At 38.3% G+C, this 13045-nt stretch overlaps 1 protein-coding gene across 3 annotated transcripts in view; it reads left to right on the top strand.

Annotated features, from left to right (window-relative positions):
* LOC128026586 (lysine-specific demethylase 4A) overlaps nucleotides 1-13045 on the top strand; it is a 43873-nt gene that overhangs the window by 17437 nt on the left and 13391 nt on the right. The window contains exons 9-20 of one of the 3 annotated variants that reach the window (XM_052613847.1): nucleotides 3108-3328; nucleotides 3423-3565; nucleotides 3788-4209; nucleotides 4931-5039; nucleotides 5119-5291; nucleotides 5560-5749; nucleotides 6431-6507; nucleotides 6841-6896; nucleotides 7057-7165; nucleotides 8189-8377; nucleotides 10450-10623; nucleotides 10721-10840. In XM_052613847.1, the coding sequence (XP_052469807.1) occupies nucleotides 3108-3328; nucleotides 3423-3565; nucleotides 3788-4209; nucleotides 4931-5039; nucleotides 5119-5291; nucleotides 5560-5749; nucleotides 6431-6507; nucleotides 6841-6896; nucleotides 7057-7165; nucleotides 8189-8377; nucleotides 10450-10623; nucleotides 10721-10840 (1983 nt within the window). Of the gene's footprint in view, nucleotides 1-3107; nucleotides 3329-3422; nucleotides 3578-3787; nucleotides 4210-4930; nucleotides 5040-5118; nucleotides 5292-5559; nucleotides 5750-6430; nucleotides 6508-6840; nucleotides 6897-7056; nucleotides 7166-8188; nucleotides 8378-10449; nucleotides 10624-10720; nucleotides 10841-13045 lie in introns of all 3 variants that reach the window. The other 2 variants (XM_052613852.1, XM_052613845.1) reach the window with 2 other exon arrangements.

Here is a 13045-nt window from a genome sequence, read left to right as displayed (position 1 = left end):
CTATATGTGTACTGAGTTTCATATGAATATGTGCAAGTATGTGTGAGCTATACATCAACATTTCTGACTGTGTTCCAGGGGGCGCCGTAGAGCCCCTGTGCCACGCCCGGGTCCCAGCCTCTGCAGGCTCCTAAAGGCCACAGATTCCAAAGTGTGCGCAAATTTTCAAGAGTTTTTGAGTATGTTAAGGACCCCAAAAGCCCCCACAACTTTGACGAAAAATTGGAATACTAAACCCTAAATAGCCAACTTCCTGTTGGGCGGAGCCTATGATATGCAATACAAAAGTTGTTTGGATTGATGAGATTTATATGTGTACCGAGTTTCATACGTCTACGAGCAAGAATGTATGATATATGGCCCTCCATATTCCAGGGGGCGCTGTAGAGCCCCTGTGCCACGCCCGTGTATCAGTCTCTGCCCGGCCATAATGGCCGCAGGTTCCAATCTGTGTGCCAATTTTCAAGACTTTTTAAGCACGTTAAGGGCCCCAAAAGCCCCCGAGACGTTGGAAAAAAATAATAATAATAATAATAATAATAATAATAATAATAAAAAATAATCCTAAGGAAAACAATAGGCCTCTCGCCCTTTGGGCTTGAGCCCTAATTAAAGCTGCAAGCAGCGATGAACGGGCCCTCGCACCCGGGCTCACCGCCATCGTGTTGCTTTAGTAAAAAGGTGAACGTTGAGAAATATGCATTTAATGTCCTAAATATAAGTGGAATATATCAAAGTATATCCCATATATGTGCTAATCTTACCGTTGCCAGCAGGTGGCGCTATCATTATAATGGAATATTGGCCTTCAGATGTGTTCAGGCCAGGACTCTTATCGAACATGTGAAGTTTGGGGAAGATTGAACATTTTATGCTTGAGTTACAACAACTTCTCTTGCTGTGGCAAGACATCAAATTTTGTCATGGCGCCATGGAAACGCCCTTTAACAAAAACATTGCACAGGCCTTTAGATTAGACTGACCACAAAATATATGTTAATCTCAAAAAAATTATAGGAGTAGTTTGTCGCAGCGTAAAACATGTCACTTCCTGTTGCCAATAGGTGGCGCTATGACTATAACTGAATGTGGGCATGTAGATCTGTTAAGGGCAGAAGTTTTATCTAACATGTGAAGTTTGGGGCAGATTGGACATTGTATGTCTGAGTTACAGCAACTTCCTTTTTCATGGCGAAACATCGAAATTTGTCAGGCCACCATGGACACGCCCTTTAACGAAATCTAAAGATCTTCGCAATTTAACATCGCAAAGGGCTTAAGATTACACTGACCAGGTTTGGTGTTGATCTGAATAAATCTCTAGGAGGAGTTCGTTAAAGTACAACCCCTGAAAATGGCAAAAACAACGCCAATATTGCAGAGAAAATTCTAAATAACCGACTTCCTGTTGGGATTCGGATTTCGTACCAAGAGACTTTTTTGTAGGTATTGGTGTGTTACATTTGTATACCGATTTTTGTACATGTACGTGAAACATAGCTCGAGGCGCACTCTGTTGAAAGTGTATAGGTGGCGCTATCGAGCCATTTTGCCACACCTGATGGAATTTTGGCCTTCAGATGTGTTCAGGCCAGGACTCTTATCACACATGTGAAGTTTGGGGAAGATCGGACATTTTATGCCTGAGTTATAACATCTTTTATTCCCATGGCGAGACATCGAACTTCGTGACGGCGCCATGGACACGCCTTTTAACGAAAACTCAAGATCTTCACAACTTAACATCGCACAGGGCTTTAAATTAGACTGACCACAAAAAATACATTGATGTCATAAAATTTCTAGGAGTAGTTCATCGTAGTGTAAAATATGTCACTTCCTGTTGCCAATAGGTGGCGCTATGACTATAACTGAATATGGGCATGTCAATCTGTTCAGGTCAGGAGTCTCATCAAACATGTGAAGTTTGGGGCAGATTGGTCATTGTATGTCTGAGTTATAGCAACTTCCTGTTTCATGGCGAATCATCGAAATTCGCCAGGCCGCCAAGGACACGCCCATTAACGAAAACTCAAAAGCTTCGCAATTTAACATCGCAAAGGCCTTCAGATTAGGCATACCAAATTTGGTGTTGATCTGAATGAATCTCTAGGAGGAGTTCGTTAAAATACAACGCATGGAAATGACAAAAATGACACAAAATTTGCTCATAATATTAGTAATAACCGACTTCCTGTTGGGTTTCGGATTTTGCTCCAAGAGACTTTTTTGTAGGTATAGGAGAGTTACATGTGTATACCGATTTTCATACATGTACATGAAACGTAGCTCGAGGCGCACACCGTTGAACGTGTATAGGTGGCGCTGTTGAGCCATTTTGCCACACCCACTTCTGAAACCCATATCAGACGTAAATTTTCGCCAGTTCTGAGGTGTGTGCAAAGTTTCATGACTTTTCGAGCATGTTTAGGCCCTCAAAAATGCGATTCATTTTGGAGAAGAAGAATAATAATAATAATAATAATAATAATAATAATAATAATAATAAACGGAGCAATTCCAAGAGGGTCCTCACACCATCGGTGCTCGGGCCCTAATAATAATAATAATAATAATAATAATAATAATAATAATAATAATAATAAACGGAGCAATTCCAAGAGGGTCCTCACACCATCGGTGCTCGGGCCCTAATAAAGGACCCACACATTAACATGGTTTTGCTATACTAGCCATTTAAAATCTATTGTGTAATACTAATGGCAATCATTCTGAATGAATGCAATGTACGCATACAGAGCGCGTGATCTGTGACGCCCAGATGCACAAATCGGACCCTCCCACCTCTGTAATAAACACGGAGATGTTAGTCCCGTCCGAATTGGTACATTAAAATCACAGACGTCAGGTGGTAAGAATCGAAACTCAACGTAGTTTAGAAAAGTAGTCCCGTCCGAATAGTGCTAATGTCTTCACTGTTAAGTTGCTGTCCATGCTGAATTAAAGTATTGATAAAAAAAAAAAAAGCTTTTGGTAGTGTATAAATGGTTGTAATCTTTATCATCTTTGTCAATGGCATATATTGTGTATTTAAATGCCTGTACACTACGCAGTGCATCAATCTTTGTATTTTTTTTTCCCCTCAGTGTTCTTGTAGAAAAGACATGGTCAAGATCTCCATGGATGTGTTTGTAAGGAAATTTCAGCCTGAACGGTACGAGCTGTGGTTGTTGGGGAAGGACAATGCTCCCATTGACCACTCAAAGCCTACGCCCGAAGCAGCTGAGTTTTTAGGTGGAGAGGCTGGGATGATTGGTGTTCAGGAACTTTGCAATGTAAACCAAAGTAGTGAGGGACAAAAAAAGAGGTGAAAACACTGATCTTCTCAGTTGCTCATACTGATATGTGAAAAGAATCATGTTATGCCACATCTAAATGTTGCCTCTTTTTAATTAAATTAGCTTGGCCAAACAAAGGATAGGAACCAAAAGACACAGGGTGTGTCTGGATTTACCAGAGGAAGTTCTTCCAAAGAGTGAAACAAATGATGAGGAGGTTGAATATGGCAAGAAGAGCCACTTGACTACATGCACCGAACAATGCAGTGAGTATCCAGGTGCGTCATTTTGTAATGGACTAAATAAATAATACATTTTAAAAATAGGTTTTCTAGTCTTTGCCTTTAATTGTTAGATCAAAGAAATAATTTTAAGGATTTTCAAAGTTGACAAACTAAGGCAACTTTAAGTGATATTGGCCACTGTAACACCTTCAAAAATGTTAACATTTTTGAGATACTGTATGATGAAAACCAAATCTATTTCAGAATTGAAAGATGAAGATGATGATGACCTGCTGTCTCTGATGGGTTCAACCAGTTTAAAGATGCTACCTGGTTCTAGAAGCATTTCGTCTGGGAAACATGTTAGGGGTGCAGGTTCAAGTGCCACAAACCCGTTCTCAGCCTGTACAGAGTCCTTCCCAAAGCGTCATCTCTCTATAGCATCTGTCCCTACTGCCTCTCACTGCTTGTCAGCCATGCCACGGACTTCTACTAAAGCAGGGGTGGCAAGCCTTCTCTTTCATCGGACCCTGAGCCCTTCAGATGCTCTGCAGGTCCACACCTATGCAGCAAGATCAGTGCTCTATGAACCTCAACAACCCAGCACAGAGGAACCCAGAGAAGACCTCAATGAGTCAGACATCCAACCAGACGTGAGGCCAAATACACCACAACCAAACACGGAGGTTGGGACATATATTGACTTAGCGTGTTGATATTTGATAGGGGCATTTTAAGTGATTTTGTAGTTGAATACTGTAGCATATAAAAAAGCAAGTATCTAAATATTATGCAATAACATCAGTTAATTGATTATAAAACCTTCAGTGAGTCAGTGATTATTTTAATGTAATTGCTGATATTAGACATTGAAACTGTATAATATTTGTTTGGATCTATTTATAAGTAAAATGCTAAACAAGAAAATCAATCATTCAAGTTTTAGTTTTTTAATTTAAATTTAGTTAAATCAAGTTAATTTAGCCCTCACAACATTATTAAGTACAGTATGAAGGCATTTAACAATGTTATTAAATTATTAATACTTTAGTGATTACTTTTGAATTAAATTACTTCAAATGTAACTTGAATGTAAAAATGTTGTAAATTAATGTTACGTTTAATCTTTTAGTATGAAGATTTGGAGTAATTACTGCTGAAAATATGTCTTTGCTTTTCACAGGAATAAAGTACATTTTTAAATAAATTTAAAAAAGTCTGTTATTTTGCAATTATAATACTTTACTGTAGTTTTATTTATTTAAGATATTTCAAAAACGTAAAAAAAAAAAAGCATAGGAACTCCAAACTTTTGAGCAGCAGTGTATGTTAAATATATATATATATATATTTTAAATCATTTAGACGACTTGAATCTAAATGTAAATTAACTCCTCTTTTCTTCAGCTTGAAATCGAGGGAGAGAAAGAGAATAAGAGCATGAAGAGGAAACTTCAGCCACTCAGTAAATTGCCGCGCTTGCATCCCCTGCTCAGAGAAAGCTTCAGTGATGACGGTTAGGATCTGCTTCACATTGTTCATTTATTGCCACATCACTGTTTGTGCACTTTCTAATCAGCTCCTTCACTCCACAGAGATTCAAGAGCCAGCAGCTGAGCCAGAGGAGAGAGATCCCTGGGCCAGACTCCTGGCACACATGTGGCAAAGCAAACCACGCAACTTTAGAGTAGAGAAGGATTTTAACTTTCGCATGGGCCAGCACCCTCCGTACTGTGCAGTGTGTACCCTCTTTCACACGTACACAGAGGTAACATGCTATTAACTATAATAACAAAAATCTTTTATTGCTCAAAGTTCTTTTGTTTGAGTGGCAAACACTGCAACTTGGTCTCACTGGCTGTTTGATGCTGCCAGTGGCTCAGAAATTAATTACACACTGAAGTCTGATAAGTTGTGTAAACAAACAGGAAGTAAAGACATGATACAGTCAGAAGTAATTATCCCTTTATTTGTGAGCTTATAGTTGAAAAATGATTTGTGGAGTCATTGTGCACTTTGCCGTTTCTTCTGTATAGGGTGATGTAATCAGCCTGAGGCAGAGCGATTCTGCAGCTGAAGGAGGAGACAATCAGAGGACCATGCCACTGATTCCAGAGATGTGCTTCACCAGCAGCTCTGAAGGACACCTGTCCACCACGAATCTGGAGGAAGACGGCTGTAGCCAACTCGTCAGCTGCTCTGAGTGTTGTGTGCGTGTACATACAAGTAAGAACTTTGTAAGCACTCGCAGTTTTCACTGGAATATCTGCACTTGATATAATGTGTATTGCAGTATACTGTATACTGTATAACTAACATTTACAGACACTGAGGAAAACGGCACATCTCAAATGCGTTAAACGACTCAATTAGCTTCTTTGTCAGCAGCGCATGTGTCTATCAGAGCATCTGACGGGGCGAGCCACTTTAAACTGTACGTGTTAGCTATATCTTACAAGGTATTTTAAAGCCCTTAATATGAAGTATGTCTCCTGTTTAGGACAAACTGGATTATGCACTTTCCCCGCAGTAGTTCACTCTATGTCCTCTACTATTATTCAGAAGCGCTCGTATCAAACTACTGTATATTGAGATGGGAGGTATTGCCTCATACCATATCGCTTATAAAAAATATATTGATATCATTCAAACTTGACTTAACGCCAGCCCTACTGTTATTACTTTTTTTTTTCATTTATTATTTGAATAACCATTTGTCTTACATCATATTTAAACTTTAAGGGACATCAAAAAAATATATTTACTTCCCTTATTGATTAGTATAAATGATAATCTAGGTCTTATATTGCAAAAGAAATGTTCATATTTATATAATTTGTCTGCGATCCGTATGTTTTTGAAAATGTAATGAAGTCATTGGATGAACTGTGGATGTTTTGTCTACAGGTTGTTACGGTGTCTCTCAGGATGCTAATCTGGACGAGTGGAGATGTTCCCGCTGTGAAGCTAATGCCATTACTCAGGTCAGTTACATCATTTGAGTAGGTTCACAATTTTTTATTTATTTATTTTATTTTATTTTTATCTCCCCAAAATCTGTTATGCATTTTTCTAGCTGCTAGGGGGCACTATTATATCTGGTTTTTCTGGTGGCATCTGCTTTCACTTACCTGTTTATTAAACTGTGTGACTAAGGGTGTACTCACATTAGGCAATCTTAACCGTGCCCAAGTGTGTTGATCCCCAAAGCCTGGATTGTTTGACTAGTGTGATCGCTCCATGCTCACACTCAGGCTCGGTTCAAGACAACCGTGCCTTTTTTGAGTACACCCTAAATGTTTGTGTCTTTCCCTCAGGACTGTTGTTTATGCTCTCTGAGAGGAGGAGCTCTGCAGAAAGCCAACAATGACAAGTAGGTAGCCAGGAGCCTCTGGGTGGACCCTCTTATGGTCAACACCAGCCATTTTCAATGACACACATTCCTCTCAGCTGCTGACAACACGTCATGTTAGGGGTTTTATCTCAGGCAATCGATGAAACCTGCTTGGTTTGAAAATGTGGTTTTGTTGCAGGTGGGTTCATGTATTATGTGCCGTAGCAGTGCTGGAGGCTCGCTTCGTGAACGTTGCAGAGCGCCGTCCTGTCGATCTCAGTAATATCCCACTTCAGAGATTTAAGCTGGTATGTTAATGTTTTAATAAAAGTTAAAAACCAATCTAAATGCAGTGCTGAATGACATGAAGGGAAAGTAAATTAATGTAATTGTATTTTATCTTGGCCAGTACAAAAACAGTGGGGCTCTTGATTAGGGTGCCACATTAATTATGAACTCACAAATTCACAATAAATACAATAATAAAAGTACAAACTCCCTCATTAATATGATTGTATATAATTATGGTGTATATGTACCCAAATATTTCCCAGCATAAAGTACAGACATAAAGGAACAAATGGAGACTTTCACTTATCATTTCAAAACAATTAATCAACATACATAATGCGTAAAAATAAATTGTAGGAGTGTTTGTTTATTACCTCCTTCAAAAGTTTTTTTTTTTTTTTTTTTAAAGAAATATTATTTTGAACTAATTAACCGAAGAATCCTGGAGGGGGGTAAAAAAAGTATCAGTTTCCAGGAAAAAAAATATATATATTAGGCTGCGCTTTTTTTCAGCATTGATAATAAGAAATGTTTTTTGAACAGTACTGTATTTTCGAGCAAATGAGTAAGTGATGCTTGGGGAGTATGTAATATTTATTTCTGAAAAATGTAATAATCTTAATATATATACCAATTTTTTGAATGATGTATGTGTATGAGCATGCAATACGATATGAAATGAGGCAAAATATGGCAATGAGTTGTTTTGTCATGTTACTCATTGGAAAACTTGCCTTGTTATTGTGAAAGATTTGCAATTTTGAGGACACCTGAGGTATTCTCAAATTACTGAGAAAAAAAATAGGTAGAAGTAGACTGGCAGCATCTTTTCTCCTTGTTAATTAGTCACCAGCACTAGTTCTATAACACATCTGTTAAGCAGTGTAATAAAAGGGGATCTTCATTAAACCTTTAATGAATCATTAAAAATAATCTAACAAATTGCTTTTAAATTCATGAAAATATGTTGCTCATTTTGACTAACCCCTCTGTTGCTTCTGTCAAAGAAATAACTAACATATCTATTTTTTTTTTTTAAGAAATGCCAGTTCTGTCGTAAGTGGGTGAAGAAGAGCACGGGTTGCTGCGTTCAATGCTCACACGGCCGCTGCTCCACTTCCTTTCACCCGACCTGTGCACAGGCAGCTGGAGTTCAAATGCACCCAGATGATTGGCCATTCGTTGTTTACTTTACCTGCTGGAGACATAAGGGTGGCATCCATGTGGAGGTATAGACACAACACAGACGTGTGTAGGAAGATAGTAAAGTCTAGAGTTGACATCTGAACAATTGAAATGCACATCCATACAGATCTCTGTTTTTGCCTTCAACTGCTTTGAATGACACAATAAGGGCATGACTGATAAGAGGACAGATTCTTCTTCATTTCCTGGTGTACAGCCACTAGTGGTTCTAACATGGACAAATAATAAAATGCAACTAACCATGTAATTGCACATAGTTTGTACAGCAAAATTAATCTACTAGGCCATTTTTTTAGGTTCCTAATATTGTTTGGGGAGTCTCCTACAATAGGTTTACAGGAAATGCGAGGTCAAAAAAAACACTTTAATTTTCTCAAAGTATGCATTTAATATTACCTCTTTTTCTAATGATTCTCAAACATTTCATATGAAACGGTTCTAAGATTCAGCCTCTCTAAACACCTCCTTTCCATGAGCCTACTTTGCTTTGATTGGTCTGGTGGCCCAGTCTGTTGTGATTTGGTCTACCGTGTACAGCGGGTGTCAAATGATATGCCCATTCCCATTGTTCCTTATTTTGAATGCTTGATAGAAAATATAAACCTCTATTATTTAGCATACTTGCAGGTTGTGGTTCAGTAGAGCAAGCTGGTCCAAATAAACTGGGTACTGAGACATCTTTCAAGAGCAAGTGTTTTTATTTTTATTTTTATTGCACATTGAACTCCTCGAGATTAGAGAAGCAGCCGTCAATTATAATGATGGGAACACACACAAAAAAAAAGATTAGGGTTTGTACTGCTGTCCTACATTGGAACATTTTCATCTAACCACTGATTCTTTACAGCCTCATCTTTCAGAAGTGAAAATAAAAGTTTTACTTCCAGAGCGTAGGACACAGTGGCTTCTAGACATGATGTTAACCACATGAACAAGCTGCAGTGTTTGGTGGGTCAAATTGTTTTGTGGCTGGGCAACCTAGAACATAGACGGGCATTATGCAAATGTATTACCCCGTGATCTGTAGTTGTAACCGAAGTAGAATTCTAATGACTAATGACTCGTTTAGGCTGTTAAGTGCTTTTTAGGAGACACTATCTTTATTTATCGTGCGCTTTCAGCTTTACAACTTTGTAGATCATTTATATACACATACAGCTACATTAGACATTTAAAAAAAAAAAAAAAATAGGAAAAGAAAATGCCTTCCATTGTCATGTTGACAGGTTCAATGCCCAATCACACTTTATATTATTTTGGTGCAATTTTGGTCTGTCAAAAAAAATAAAAACCTATCATTACCAGCAGACTGTAGCTGTGTCCCAATTCAGGGACTGCATCTCTAAAAGAACATGGACTTCAAAGACCCAAAAGTTGAAACATAATAGTTGAAATTAAAAGTGTAATCCAGTATAGAGTCCTGTTGTCCTTCATGGCTTGGGAAATGAATGCCACATTTTGAGACTGAATTTGAAGCAGGCTTTGAAATCGGACAGACTTCAGCACCCCACTGTGACAAATTTTGGTCTTCAAATGCCACCTATGAATTGGGACACAGCTTGTGAGTCCAGATCATTTAAGTCTTATAAAACAACAGATAATTCGATTTTTTTATTTATTTATTTTTTTTAATGACAGGACAAAGTTAGTTCAGGTTGTTAAGTGACACTGCGACTCCTCAAAAATTTAATGATACCGACTTGCATTCAGTGTTGAGGAAATTGTATAATTTGATGGTTACACCACATTATTATTATTTTTTTTTAGTCATTGAATTATTGTCATTTAAAAACTTTAATTTAACTTAATTTATTATTTTTTTTTTAATTAATTTTTTTAAAAAATCAAAACCAAACAGAAATACAAAGTGCATTTCTTTTATTAAAAAACAAACAAACTGACATTAATTGAAAAAAAAAAAAAAATGTTTTTACTGTAAGCTGTCTGGGTGATTTATCAGGTTGTAATCGGCTTAATCAGTATTATTTACAGTCTGTTTCCACCAAAACCTTGTTGTGCAGGTTGGTGAATAAAATATGTAATTGCAAAAGATGTATGTTGTCTGATGTCTTCTGGTCTCTTTATTTATCTTCAGCAGCGCAATAGAGCATCTATGCGGGAGTTAAAGAAGGGACAGAAAGTAATCTGCAAACACAGAAATAGCCGATACTACCATTGTGAGGTGGTTGAGCTGACAAAGGCCACATTTTATGAGGTTATCTTTGATGATGGCTCATACAGCGACAACCTGTTCCCTGAGGATATAGTGGTACGTGTACGCGAGGAGTTACACAGCTCAAAACAATGAGCTGACTGATGCTGACTGATGATTAAAGACTTAATCCCTGCTGGTGTTTATTTTTCAGAATAGAGACTGTAGTCAGCTCGGTCCGCCATCGGAAGGAGACGTAGTTCAAGTACGGTGGACAGATGGCCTGATCTACGGAGCCAAATTTGTGTCTGACCATATCATCCCAATGTACCAGGTCAGAAGACAACAAACACACTTGTGTACTCTATTCGGGTTAAGAGTTCAACTTCAGACACTGCAAAGTAGATGTGTCACAGTAGGATCACTGTTTGCAGTCTGAGAATTGTTATAATTTATGATAGAAGACCGACAACTAATATGTACGCTATACTTATCATAACACACACTATCATATATATTCACATAATAATAAAGTACAGTCATTACTGTCATTGTTTCCCCCTCCAGACTTCAGTGGAGGGTGTTTTTGTCTTTTTTCATGATATTGTCTAAACACCTAGAAGATTTTTGGGGCACCTGACGTGCCTGTACTTTTCTTTTTTCTTTTTTTTTTTAAACCTATTCTAGCAGTCAGTATCAAATTCCTGCACTTTATCGGATATGTACTGCTCTTTCACCCCTGTCTTTGGTTTGTGTTATGTCAAAGGGCTCTGTTGTGTGTGTTTCTGTGCTTTGTCAGAGAGTGCTCTCATTCAAACGTGTTATTTGTGTTTGTTTTCGAGTATGCACGACACACTTGTAACAGATATGCAGGTCAGCGATTCATGGGTTAAATTCTGTTTTATAAATTCAGACTGTTGGTACTAAATGCCAGCCTGGCTGGACTTAAATTACTTTACGATACCCATGCGAGCCTCAAAGGATACCTGAAACCAAATTCCTTAACACACACACACACACACACACACACACAAAAAGAAACCTTTCTTTTTGTTCCTTACTTTTGTAAGTCCTTTATTAAATATGTATTTTATATGTTTGTGTATTGCATAAAATGGTTAATCCTGGGTAAATGGTTAAAGTGCTGACTTATAAGTGGAAATGCTTGATTTCAATCTTATACTTTCTCAAAAAGAAATGTTCTGCAACCCCCACACTCCTTGGTAGCTCGTAAAATTTTACGACCACACAGGACAGGAGAGAAGCCAAGTCACTGGCTTCTTTTGAACAATGCATTCTATGGAATGTATTCATTAACTTTCTGTTTTCATGTTTTATAAATGTATTACGTATTCCCTTTTGGTACATTTAGATGTTTCCCAACATCTGCAGTGTTATCATGTGTTAAACAAATCTTTAAATGTGTAATTCGATCTAAAAATTAGATCTTTGGGTCATATATATATTATGTCTAGTCTTGTTCTAGTCGTCATGCTTTGACAGACCCACTTATCTAGAGCAAAGTAATGAAAAATTTATTTAATCTGGAATAATGAACTTGCTTTAATATTCCTGATGAAATCGGACAGGCCCTAAATCATCAGGGGGTTGTCTCAACCGAGACAAAGGAACTTTCCCTCCGCTTCAGATCGCGGACATTCATTGGATGCTCCCTCGAAAATGGGCGTGAACTATTTCAAGCTATAAGAATTGACCAAACAAGGTCCACCCTCTCTTCTTGCTCTTTTCTGCTCTTTTTCCCGTTCTCCGTTCTCGGACACGTCGCTCCGCGCGGCCTCGGGCCGCGCTCAGTTCTCCTCCCCCCTCAGCACACGGACTGAGGAGAGGAAAGCCATTTTCATGGCTCATTTGGAAACTTTCATTTTCGTTGTTTTGTTTTGTTTTCTTTACTAAGTTTATTCAACTATTCGCCTCTCCACGCAAGGAAGACGAATTCTGGAACATTGTTTGTTGAACCTTTCAAATACCGCGCGAAGATGAACGAACACCTCTTTGCAACAAAGGAACACGTGACTCCACGCTCACGCCAAGATCCAGCGCAGCTTGCACGCGCGTCACACGGCCTCCGGCCCACGCGCGCAGTTTTCAAAGGACCACGTGACATCACACGTGCGTCGCCGGTACCACGCTCACCCACTGGGCCATGCAAGTATCGTTTTCTATGGAGATTTAAATGCTGCTTTAAAGTGTTGCTATTATTTGATTCGTTGTTGGTTTCACTAAGGTTTACTGACTGATTTTCATACCTGAGCTCATTCTGTGATCTCTCTCGCTTTCTCCACTTCTCTCTCTCTCTCTCTCTCTCTCTCTTTTATTTGGATTCCGTTATGTCTTGTAAATGTTTATTGTCTGTATTTTCGTACGCATATTTACTCTGTGTGATTTGTAGTTTGATGTATTACTAGTTGAATTATTAAAAACCCATATATAAAATGATTGGCCTGGACTCCACCCCACTCACATTACGAGTCACTGAGATGTGTCTGATCTTTAGCTACAAGCTCTAAATTTAGAAACT

The sequence above is a fragment of the Carassius gibelio genome, chromosome A2 (assembly GCF_023724105.1).
Source record: "Carassius gibelio isolate Cgi1373 ecotype wild population from Czech Republic chromosome A2, carGib1.2-hapl.c, whole genome shotgun sequence".
Lineage (NCBI taxonomy): Eukaryota > Metazoa > Chordata > Actinopteri > Cypriniformes > Cyprinidae > Carassius > Carassius gibelio.
Note: the sequence above shows the minus strand (reverse complement) of the source record. Positions and strands in the feature narration are given on the sequence as shown.